Raw genomic sequence first — 12,839 nt, 5'->3', positions numbered from 1 at the left:
TGTACAGTAACTGTTGGCTGTACCTGTTTAGTCTATCAGCCATATCATTAACAAGGCTTTTCTTGTTTGCATATAGCTTCTGAAGATACAAAGAATCATTCCCCAAATATCATACAATCAATGAAGTTATAGATCATCAATATATTGGACTCTGTCAGTAGTGTCTAGCTATGACTGTAAGCCACTTTCATGTAAATATTACTGCATGACCAAAAGTTTGGGGTAACCCAGATACCCCCACAGTTTCATTTTCAGGCTTTTCACCACATGTTCGAGTCTGGCTGCAGGCTAGTCAGTTTCTTCCACATCAAACTGGGAAAACCATGTCTTCACTGGACCATGGTAATGTTGAAACAGGAAAGAGACACACACACTTTTTTTGAAGATATTACCTTTAACTGTAACTAAGAGCCCCGGCCAAAACTGTGGAAAACCACATATAGGCAAGGATCCAGTTACTTTTGACCTCATTTAATTTTGTCTGTACTGTCCAATTACCTCTTCATGTTGCACTGGTGACGACACAAACATTGAATCCAGAGATGTGATTCAAACCTCAGTAAAGACAGAAATGTCATACAGTAGTATAAAAATGTTTATTTTCATATTCTGTGAAAAATTAAACAATGAGTGTGTGCTACGTTCGGATCAAATCTTGGAAGTGCTGCTTGATGTGAATAAAAAAAAACACAACACATAACAGGACCTGATGGTCTGATGAATGACTCACTTCCTGTACCTAACATGGGTCTTGGAACAGGGGAAAAAACACACAAAAAAGATTCATGATTCTTGCCTTGATTGCCTTTCAAACAATATGTGCATGTATTGGTTTTCATTGGGTGACAGTCTAACAACAAAAAATAAAGAAATTGGACAATGCTGGTTTTACAACTGATTTTAAAGAACTTGTTACCACTCTCTTGCAAAAAAGATTGCAAAAAAGTACTTGTCACTGCGACGTGTTTCAGTTATTATACCGGTTCAGCGGTACGGGAATGAGTTCATTCATTCCGTTGACTCTGAAGCACTGCATCTGAACATGGTCCGGCAGCCCCTCATATTGTTAAAGGTCAGAAGAAGAGGGACCGATGATTCATCATCTCCCTCCATGTTATTTCATCACAGCTCCTCCTTCAGATAGCTGGCGCTGTTCCCCTCCAAGTCGGCCTTCTTGCTCTGCGTCTTCTTCTTGTTCTTCTTGGCACTGACTTCATTCTGCTGCTTATATTTGGCATCGTCCTTCTTGGCAGCCTTCCCTGGGAACACTTGTCCCTCCACGGTGACATCCATGCAGCGTTCCTGGGCCACAAGGAAGTCTTTGATCTCCCAGGCCAAACTACCATCCCGCAGCATGAAGATGACCCTGTTAGAGCCCACCACAAACCTAAAGAGGGACAGGTGGATGAAAACAGGTCAAATGTGTGACCCATATAAAATTGACCAGTAGAGTTAATTCTGGTAATCCCACATCCTAACTGTGTTATATCTAGAAGGAGCTATAAGACGGCATAGTGCTGTTGATTCCAACTGAGTTCTAGAAAAGAGAAACAAAATACAGTCACTGCATCACAAGAGTGCTGCTTGAAAAAAATGCTCAAGGAAAGTTTCAGAGAGCTTCAATAAGCTGTGTCAGACGTTCTTACAATCTTTGGTTCGGACAGGAATGTGCGGCCCAGGCTGTACAACAGTATCCAAATGCGTGCACACATGGCACACAGTCTGTATTCAATCACGTGTTATAAAAACCAAAACCATGTTTTTAACTAAAACACAGCCACAAATTTTCAATCTATTCCATTTATAACTGGATTTTTTTATAATGACCTGTATAATTATCAAGATGAGCATGTTTTTTGACTGAAACACAGCCAAAAATCGTTGATCTACTTTGCTCATGGCTGGACTGTAGGCTGCTACACAACAAAGTGGGTAAAAGCATCCATAAATCGAATTTAAACATACAGAAAAGGAAAGCATTTATATATGTAGCCTCAGCCATGGTCGAATAACAAAAATCAAGGAAAAATGATTATATAAGCAAAATCTCATAAGGTCTACAGTATCACCCGGCAGGATGCTCTAAAACGCTAACGGACACTCCCTGTGGGATTGTGAGCTGCCTGGAGGACAGAGTAAAACAGCATCACAGGCTTAATGACATCGTCACGCTGCAGGTGTAATTGAGGGGTTAAGCTTAAAAACTTTTAGTTGATAAGCTAGTCTGGCTAGTCTAACTGTCAGAAACTTTGCTAACCATTAATTGCAATCCAAGCTTATAGTAATTTTCCCTTCTAAAAAGCAGCTAAACAAAGCACGTCTGAATGTTGAGTGAGTCTGCAGAGTGAGTACCTCTGTATGTCAAAGTTGGCATTGAAGAGGCTGCCCTGCCACAGGCCTGTGATCTCCTCTGTCTCTTTCTCAGTGGGATCCCCTGAGACTGTAGCAAAAACCATCAAAGTCTTGCCCTTCTTGGACATCTTGAGCAGCTCCTCTGGCTTGGAGGGGTCAACCTTGGTGAAATCGATGGGAGGAGGAGACCTTTTGTGTTCTGGAAGATCACCTTCTTCAATGTCGTCATCCTGCTGTGGAACCAAGGAGAGAAATGATGTACTGTGAGGCATTAGAGATTAAGATGGTTGCAAATAAATTACCCAGAAACTACTGAATTAGCCAGCATTTATCTGAATATTAAAGTGACTTTTTAACTGCTATAGTCTTTTAAAAGTTAACATTGAAACTGCATAACCCGTCAAATATGTCTCAACTTCAACTCATTCAGACAGAACTCTGCCAGAATATAAAAACTGTCATTTATCACACATTATGATAAAAGCATTGACAACATGTACAGTGGCATCACTGTTGTATTTAAAGGATCTGTGCTAACTTTCAGTATTTGCTGTATTGTAAATATTCATTAGAATAGCTGTTTCAGTTTTCCAAAACTTAAATCCCGGTAAAACCACAAAATGTTTATTAACCCCATCTTCTGCATTTAGCTCCAAGTACCAGTTCACATTACAGCTTGTGTCACCCTAAAATACACTTGAAAGGTCAACTAAAATATTATTTTTATAATATTACATCGAGTTTGTCAAACCCCACAGGTTCCACGGGGTCAAAGAGCGTGGCCAAGCCCTCATTTAATAGCCTTCTACACAACCACCCACTTCATGTAATATTGTAGTACTACATAACGAGCCAAAATTCAAAGCTGACATCTTATTTGAAGGCTACTTTGTGTGAAACTTCTCGTGCCGACTGTTAGAGTTTGTGACTAGAGATCAGAATGTCTTTTTTATCAACTTTGAGGCATGTATATGTTACTTTAGTCAAGTGAATAAAGCATTATACTGTCAGGAGAATGAATGGAGTACCGAGGACTGACTTGGGAACATACTAATCTCTAGTACTACCCAAATATTTCAGGGTTTGTGTCTCTCAGATAAGCAACTAGGTCTCTGGGACTAAAGATTGCTAATGGACTGGTAATGTTACCCTAGATACACAGAGGTTGCTCTTTGTAAATGATACATGGTAACTTGCATTATTAACGTTCCCCTGGCTAGCTCACAGCTAGGCTAGTTGCTAGCTTCTATATGTAGGCAGACTGAATGACAACCATCACGTTAACGAACCTCCCATTGTTCCAGGAGCCGGGCCATGTCTGCGTCATTGTAATCTCGGATATCCTTCTTTTTCTTGGGTTCACCTTTGCTGGCAGTCGCTAAAACGCAAAACAAATACGTGCACACAAGGAGCACTAACGTTACACATCTCAACCTGAAGTCAGACGCCATGTTTACAGATGGTGTGTTCTCATTGGCTTTGGAGTCTGCTGGTCACGAGACGAGAAAGGAGGCGTGTCCGAGCTGTAAAGAGCCGACCGGTTGCACACGCACCCTATGATGGCATTTCAAAATAAAGCCAGAATTATTTAGAATGGAAAACTTTGCGTTAAAGTGGTTATGTTAAGGCTATTTTACCCCCCACACCGAGAAAATTCCCATGTTACAGCAGCTCAACAGTCAGAGGCAAGAGAAAAAAAGCAAGAAATGTTCTAATGTGCTACAAAGGATGAATTAGGGCTTGATAAAATAAAGTAATATCAAATCTATATACAGTATACACCTTTCACTTGTACAGATATTGTATGTCCATGACTGATAACTACATTTGATATGATGAATACACACATGAAGTGGTAGTATATATACAGTAAAAATATAGAAACAACCTATACATATCTTTGCAAAGCAAACAGTAAAATATTGCACAGTAGGAAATTGCACAGTATGTTGAACTGTATAAAACAAAGCCAGTAGTTATGTACATATATAGGAGTATTTACATGATAATTATGACTAAATAGACTATAACTTGAGGTTGAAAAAGAAGGAGGCAAAGACACACAGCCCTGTCTACATCAGCCGAGCTGAGGTGGAGCAGGTGAACAGCTATAGGTTCCTTGGAATCACTATTACTGAGAACCTATCTTGGTCATCACACATCACCACCCAGGTTAAAAAAGCACAGAAAAGACTCTACTTCCTACTGAAACTTCAGAAGGCTAAATTCCAGAGCAAGATCCTGGTTAACATCTACAGAGGAGCAATAGAAAGCACACTGACTGAAAACAAGGCTCTACAGCAGGAAAATAAAACCACCCAGAACATCACTGGTTCTCATCTACAGAGCATCAGTGACCTCAGAGAAGTGAGGTGTCTGCACAGAGCCCAAAAGATACTGAAAGACAGAAGCCACACCACCCACAGTCTGTTCACACTGCTGCCATCTGGAAAAAGATACAGAAATATCAGCTGCAGAACCACCTACAGACTACAGAGCAGCTTCTTTCCCCAGGCTGTGAGACTCCTCAACTTCTTCTTCTATGCCAAAAGATGTAGCAGGATTTAAGGTCAAATTTAATTTCATTTATTCTTAAACCACGTTTAAGAAAAATGACAAAAATGACACAGCTGTTTTCTTCTTAAACTAATCACATGATTTTGTTGCACAAGGAAACAAACGTAAAAAAGAGGTGATTTACTGAAGTTGTGAGTTTATTTTGAAAAAGACGGTGCATCTAACAAACAGAGATTACATTTCCTGTGAAAATGGAAGTGTATTTTGAAAAGACACAATGCAGTTAACAATTGTTAATTGACAGGCTGTTCTGGAATGTCAACAACAGACACAGGAGACTACCTAGCACATCACATCTGGATATGAAAAATCCATGGACAAAGCTATTTCATAAGTTAGGATGTGAATACATTAGAAAAAAGACCAATGACAAAAACTCTTTTACTGTTGAAATTTCTTTGAACATCCCAAGATGTTGCTTAGGATGTAGACTTGTGTCACCTTGCGCAACAGTGTGGCTTATGGATTAGTAGTTTTTGGAAAGCATAGGAGTTCTATGTCACAGGAGAAAGCGTTATATCAGGCTTTAGATTTGCAGACAATACTTGTTTGTAGATACATAGAGTGTTAGTTTAAGTTTCCACGTATAATTTGCCGACAATATTAAAAAAAAGGAAATCACCATATTTATTTTTTCAACACAACCAATTTTAGGCAAAGCACCAGTAGCTGATATTTTTTGTGCTGAAATGTTAAAAAAAAATCTCTCTTTTTTCCCCTTCTATGTGAATATGGTCAAAAAGCATGATAACAGAAATATGTCTATTAGTTGAAGTCAGGTAGGAGCCCCCATTGTGCTCAGCATCAGGAAACAGAGTACACGATAACATAAAGGTCAGTATTAGAGAAATACATTAATGTTACTGTAACTTCAATGCTACAATCTTGGACCTAATGTAAATTAATCAGTGTTTTCCCTCATGGAGCACGTAGCTTTATTATCGAGACGCTCTTAGCAACCAGTGAGTGAAGGTCAGCAGAGTTCATGGGGATGGAGCTCAGAGATCAGCATTGCTGACACAAACTGTAGAGCTGTTTCCTCTCTGGATGACTCCACCTAATGGCACTGTGCCCTGTGCAGCTGCAAATCCCACTGACAGTACAACAGCACTCACATTCACTCACATCATAACCTCCTACCAAGAAGAAAGGAGGGCTTGTGACCATGCAACATACCATGAACTTTATCATTCCATATGTCCTTAAAGGGGACCTATTATGCTTTTTGGGGTTTTCCCTTTTCTTTATTGTTTTGTGTAGCATGTTTGGGCTTGTAAAAGGTCTTGTAAGTAATAAAGCCCAAAATCCAAGCCAAATGGAGCTCTCTCTCCCTCAGAAGGCTCTGCTGCTAAGCTGCCTCAAACAGCTTGTTTGAGTTTCAGTGTTTACTTCCGTAACTTGGAGATATCACTATGTAACAAATAAATTATGCATAGAATGCCCATCTACATCACAGTGACATTTCCAACAGGCACTGTAAGCGGTGCACCAATCACAACAGAGTGTGAGAGAGCGAGCTAGCTGACCAATCAGAGTAGACTGGGTTTCTGGAGAGGCGGGACATGAGGTCAGACAGACTGTTTCAGACAGAGGTGCTGCAGCAGAGGGCAGTATGAGACACATGATGTGAAAGCATGTAACCTATTCTAGTAGACCCCCAAAATACAAATATGATCCTGAAAATAAGCATACTTGGGCCTCTTTAATACAGTCTAAAACAAAAGGTTTTTTTTGTATTAAAGTAATTTTTGAAGAAAATCATTGATATATAGAAAATAAATTGTTGAAATATTTGTTTTATCATCTCTTAATAAAGACCCATGTGAATTACACACTTGAAACCTTGAGCGGGGAGTACATGACTTCTTTTCAGCCTGCTCTATTTTATGCCACAGATCAATGGTTCAAAACCCAAGAGATTTGATTTTCAATGATCTGTGTTGGGAGTAATGTGTTACTAAGTAATGCTGTTACTTTTGGCAGTAATGAATAATGCAGTTTATTACTTTCTGATATTCAGTAATGGTGTGACAATTACTTAAATACAAATAGGTTCGTTACTCATTACTCCGTGAAAAGAGCAGACAACTAGGCCCATTTCACACAGCAAGTGTCAGCGTTGAGTGAGCAGCACTGAACATCTTGTGTTACCTCACTTCACACTGTCAAAACATTGTCCTGGTTCTCGGTTTGAGGGCATGCTAAGGTTACAATTAATATTCCCATGAATAGTTTTAAAATATTGTGTTTTGTTATTCCACTACTTACTTTCATCAAAGTAATACTGGGCCAGTGTATATAAAATTGACAGTCTTGTCCCAACTGTGCCAAAACAACACTAAAATAATGTGTGTGCATATATGATCGAAGCATCAACGAAAATAACCAAAAAATTATGCAAATATTACTTTTCTTAGTAATTAATTACTTCTATTATGTAGTAATTTAAAAGTAATTGAATTACTTTTTGACATAGGTAACTAGTACCTGTAGCTGATTACTACTTGTCAGTAACTTGCCCACCATTGTCAATGATATAATACATACTTGAAACAAAATGGAACCAGCAAATGTTTGACGTATTTGCTTGGCCTTTAAAAATAAAGAGATTAAACTACATGGTGCAATCAAAAGCCATTAACTGAAAGTAAGGAAAGAATTCATGAAAGAAGAGGATGAGCAGATGTCAACAACTTTGCTGAGAACCACTAATCTAAAATAAATGTAGCTATAAAGGATGCTTTTAATGCAAATTTGAGGTGCCTTAAGGTTTAACGGCTGGAGACCACTCCTCTTACAATCACTGTGTAGGTTCTATAGCTCTTTTAATCTTGTCAGACCTACTGCCCCATAAAAAAGTAAAAGATTTTGTTATTTTTTTTTAAACAACTCTTCTTCTGGTGAAGGTGCTGACATTAGAATTAAGAAAAATGTGTGGTGAGAGGTGTTATTATAAGCTATATCACTGTTACTTTTCCTTAATGAGCATTATTGAAAGAAATGTAAGATTTTCATTGCAAATAACTACTCTGCTAAATTGTTGTGGATATTCCCAAATAACAATTAGTTATTAGTGACAAAAGGAATAACTTGAAAAATCTGGTTCCCTCCTCTTCAAACCCTCCTCTACCTGACTGTGTAAATAAACTGTAAGGTAAATGCATTTGTGGCAACTTCAGTAGCCTTCTCTTCATAATAAAGTTTACACTGTGATTATGTAAGGTAAAGTTAATTTGCCTTCTTTGGATTGTTCATTTATTTAAATCAGGAATTATGTCTACATTAATAGAATTTGTTATTCATTTTCATCTGTTATCAGATAAACCAGTCAAGCTACCCTAAAATTAAAGATTGGACTGGACCCCTGACTTTTCTCATTTGTCCTATACCAACATACCATTGAGTTGCATGTAATCCTGCAATTAGACTAGACACTCTCCCTAGGTGTAAAGTAATCTCCATTTGTCAAATATTGTCTTTAATAGATCTAAACTATCAAGGGGGGGCATAGTCTTATGGGACCTCTGTGGTAACTATGGCCCTGATTGCAAGCTCTTATTTGGAAACAAACGTTTTGCTTTTATTTTGAATAGACGTGCTTCCGGTATCATTGTAGCTAGCTGGGCTAGCTGCACACTTGACGTAACAGGAATGTCTCACAGCAGATCTACAGCCAGTCCCGAAAGTAAAATCAGCCGCAAAAGTCCTTGGAGTTTTATGGCTATCGGGTTAATACAGTCTTCCCTCGCGACGTCGCTAACGTCAGTAAAACAGCTAGCTGACAGACTGGGTGGAAGGTGAATTTGAAGCAGAGGGCCGTTCTGTTGGAACTTCGCTGAGTCCAGCAGCAGCTCAGCCGCGACCACACCCTCCCCGCTTCCTCATAGTACTGCAGCGGGAGCGCGCAGCACGACTTCGAATCTCCAGGAATAACGGCCCCGTCTTCCAGCTACGTTTACTGTTTCGTGCCAGTGGAACTTCTCAGGACAAGTGAGTTAAACTTTCAAAGACCACGGATGGATATGAGAAGAGAGTCCTCACAGAGGATCTGCGGGGGTACACAGACTCTGGTGCCGAGTTAAGACGCGGAGGAGGAGGTGGAGGGCAGACACACGGACGATGCTTATGGAGTGGACGCGACCGGAGCAGCCGCTAACGTTAGCTTCCAACCCCGGGCTCTGTTTGAAAAAGAAGAGGTTGAAAGTGGATTGCAGGGTTTGTGCTGTTTGTAGTCGTCATTTCGGTGGGATTTACTTGGGAGGACTCATGAAATGATGGTGCTGGAGGGAAACACAAGTCTTGTCGCTGTCCAGAGGAGCTGCCCGGATGGTGCCCCGTTTGTAACCAGCATGAGTACGCCAGGCCGGTCAAACTCATTGGGAACAAGTCGGACAAGATCCCGGGGCTGTTTCAGGCTACTTGATCTGATGCAAATGGACACGAAATGATATGGTATTGATATTAGTCAAAGAGACTGTAAAGCCATCTGCTAAATGTTGAGATGATGTTTTCTTGGCTGTAGTCACACAAAGACCCCAAGAAACGACATCTAACGTTACAAAACTAGCACAGAGTCATTTCAACAGATGTAAGTCCAACTGGGAGCATTCTTGTTTCAAACAGTAAGGAGCCTTTGACATTATTTTTCGTATTCCCAATTCGCACTTTGCTGTTAAGAAGGCACCTTGGTGGCACTGCAGTTGTGTGTGTGTGATATTTCTAAATTCAACAGCCTGTGAATTCTTCAGTGCCACGGAAACCTGGGACTACAATAAGAATATTGACTTTTGGATTAACATTATGTTGTTCAGGGCATTTAAATTATTTGTCAAGATAAAGCATATATCATATTACACTGATTACTCTGAAGTTGTGTGGATTTTGATTGACTGCCCTGCATTGTAAAATTACTAATAACCAAGGCAGATTAAACGGGGATTTGCTAGACTATAGTTTAGACTTCTACAATACTAAATTTTAGAGACACAATAATTAATAATGGGAATGTCATTCAAACATATTTAAATGCAGTAATTGAGTTTAGCTCTTGCTACATGTCTATATTGAGAATACATGTCCCGTGTGTCTATATACAATGTACAGTTCGTTGCCTATACTCTGAAGGAATTTAGGGAAGACTTTTTGGCCAGTTGTTATTTAAAATAGTTTGTAAAAATATGGAGGTGATGCTTATCTTGGAAATGTCTTAAACAGTGCAATGCAGTGTACAGCGACAGACAACTATAAATAAGAGCAGTTTGACCCTCGTCCCCCCACCCCCCTACTTCTCCTTCCACCCCTCTCCTTATTATGGCTAGTGGTGGCTCTGGTAAATCGGCTAGTGAGGGATCAACCAGCACACCCAGTGGAAGTTTGCAGCAGAGGAAGCGCCTGTCCTCCATCTGTGACACATGCAAGGGCAAGATGCAGCTGGTGGCTGACCTCCTCCTGCTGTCCAGTGAGACCAGGCCGGTCATGACCTCTGAAGGAGTGGCAGTGGCCGACACCTTTGACCAGTGCCGTGACACAGTCATCGCCAGAACTAAAGAACTCTCAATTCTCACCCATGACATCCAGAGCCAGCTCAATATGGGCCGCTTCACAGAGGTGGGGGACCGTCTCCTGGAGATGGCAGACCTGGTGGTATCTTTGACAGAGTGCTCGGCCCATGCCTCTTACCTTGCTGCTGTGGAGACACTTGGCTCTCAGCCCTGTCTTCCAGGTCTGGTGGACCGTTACAAGGTGACCCGCTGCCGGCACGAAGTGGAGCAGAGCTGCAGCATTCTCCGAGTTACGCCATTGTCAGACCTCACCCCCCAGCTCCTCCTTGAGCTGTCTCAGAACATTTCCACCAACCTCAGGAATCTGACGGACATCTCCTCGCTGGCCAGCGAGCGGTCCAGGGACCGCTTTGCAAAAGAGCAGTTCAAACTGAGTGTCAAGAGCATGAGCACAAGTGGCACAGCCTTCTTGGCATGTGTCAAAGAGGTGAAGACCCAGCCCAGTGAGCTGACCAGGAACCGCTGTGTTCTCTTTAGTGCAGCTTTGGTCCAGGCTGTCAGTGCCCTGGTTGGGTTTGCCACAGAGCCTCAGTTCTTAGGAAGAGCTGCGAGTATCTCCACTGAAGGAAAGGGGGTACAGACTGCAGTGTTAGGGGGGGCCATGAGTGTGGTTTCCGCCTGTGTCCTCCTCACTCAGGGCCTCAGGGATGTTGCACAGCATCCTGAGAGCAGCTCGAAAATGTCTGACTACCGTGAGCGTCTGCGTAACTCTGCGTGTGCTGTGTCAGATGGCTGCACTCTGCTCACTCAGGCACTCAGAGAACGCTCCTCTCCAAGGACTCTGCCGCCAGTCAACTCTCATTCTGTGAATTAGTTTAGGAAGAGGATTTCCAGTCCCCTCTGTCCTATTTTGACATACCAAAGACACTTGGGTTTTCCTGTTCATCAGATTTAGAGTCAATGACATCAGAAGAAGGCTTTATGTGGGTCTGTTCATGTGATTGAAGTGTGTTTGAATACAGAGGAGCGCTAAAAACGTTACAGGGTTTTGTGTCGTGCTGGATGTGGCTCAAACCCTGTTACAAATGGACACCTTGAGCGCTCTAGGCCCGACACAAGCTCAGCTGACCACCCCTTCACCAACAGATAGCAGCCTTCAAACCTGAATAGTTTACCTCAGTTTTGCTCTGGTGAAAACACCAGCCTTGATGATGGATGTAGCCTTGTTGTGTGAACCTATGGTTGGCTGACCTACTCGAATACGCATGCTTTGTGTGATTGAAAAGAGTGATCTGAGTGTCTCAATGCCTGCTTTTGTTTTTTTCAACATGTGTGAATTCTCAATTGGTAAAAAGCTGCTGTGAGTGTGTGCCATAGGTTTTACACTATTTACCAGACTTCCCATAGTATTTTAAAGTGTTTTGATCATGCATGTAATGGAGTATTTATTTCAATAATTAAAGATGTTTTTTCTGAAATGCTAAAGCCAAATTGTCTTAAGGCTCTGTTCACTCAAATAACAAAAAAATAAAAAAGCATCTAGGCGTATCTGTCCATGCTGACGGCTAAGTTTTAATTGTACAACTTTGGAGTTATCTGTCTCTGAGATTTCTGCTTCTAATCCGATCCAATGGCGTTAAATTAACTTGTGGTATTCAAAGCATTGAAAAAATACTGCTTTCTAATAAGGCACCGTGTATAATCATAAGCTGTCACTGAAAAGAATGCTTGATACATCCTGTAATTACAACCGAAAATCCATTTGGTCTGACTAAATGGATTTTTTTTTACACCCTGGCAACCTTAACACTCTTATGAATGGCCTCTAACTGATGAATGAAACATTAATAAATGGCATTGTATTTTTTGTAAAATCTTAAGATGCAATTCAGAAAGCTTTTACATGGGCGTCCTTACAAAAAAATGCCATGAAAAATCTGCGAAATCTTTTAACACACAACCTCTTATACCTGAGAAGATGATATATTTATGTTGTGAGCACCAGTTATCTTAATAAAAAATGTTATCTATCAGGATTTTGGCGGCTCTGTATTTTCCAGAAACATTGTCTTCAGGTAGTCCACAGAATACAGCATCAGCAGTTTTAAATTTCTTCCGTGACAAATAGTTTGAATGAAAACTGTTAATTCACCTCCATTATGTTGGTGTGGAGGCAGATGGATTGAAATCTGGACAAGTTACACTCTGCATGGCCAGAGAAGAAAGAAAATGAATATGTACTGTCTTCTGTCTTGTAGTTTCTGTGAACCAACCGTGGAAGAATGCACAGTTGTCCATAAATAGATATCACTACATCAATTGTTTTGTTAATTTTATAATATAAGTTGCATAGTGACTTTTTACAACAATAACGATAATGTCAGGGTACACAAACTAGAACTCTGTTGA

At 40.6% G+C, this 12,839-nt stretch overlaps 2 protein-coding genes across 2 annotated transcripts; one reads left to right on the top strand and one right to left on the bottom strand.

Moving 5' to 3' along the window:
* Positions 1 to 577: 577 nt before the first annotated feature.
* On the bottom strand, positions 578 to 3,834 carry mesd (mesoderm development LRP chaperone). Its single transcript, XM_042488652.2, has 3 exons — positions 3,642 to 3,834; positions 2,353 to 2,585; positions 578 to 1,387 (listed from the first exon to the last, which is right to left on the bottom strand). The coding sequence occupies exons 1-3, from the start codon at positions 3,801 to 3,803 to the stop codon at positions 1,123 to 1,125; spliced, it is 660 nt and encodes a 219-aa protein (XP_042344586.1). The 5' UTR covers positions 3,804 to 3,834; the 3' UTR covers positions 578 to 1,122.
* Positions 3,835 to 8,534: 4,700 nt separating this feature from the next.
* Positions 8,535 to 12,466, top strand: tlnrd1 (talin rod domain containing 1). Its single transcript, XM_042484696.2, has one exon. It carries the CDS (start codon positions 10,240 to 10,242, stop codon positions 11,302 to 11,304), a length of 1,065 nt encoding a protein of 354 aa, XP_042340630.1. The 5' UTR covers positions 8,535 to 10,239; the 3' UTR covers positions 11,305 to 12,466.
* Positions 12,467 to 12,839: the final 373 nt, after the last annotated feature.

This window comes from Plectropomus leopardus, chromosome 1 (assembly GCF_026936395.1).
Source record: "Plectropomus leopardus strain MGB_pleo_1.0 chromosome 1, ASM2693639v1, whole genome shotgun sequence".
Classification (NCBI taxonomy): domain Eukaryota; kingdom Metazoa; phylum Chordata; class Actinopteri; order Perciformes; family Serranidae; genus Plectropomus; species Plectropomus leopardus.
Note: the sequence above shows the minus strand (reverse complement) of the source record. Positions and strands in the feature narration are given on the sequence as shown.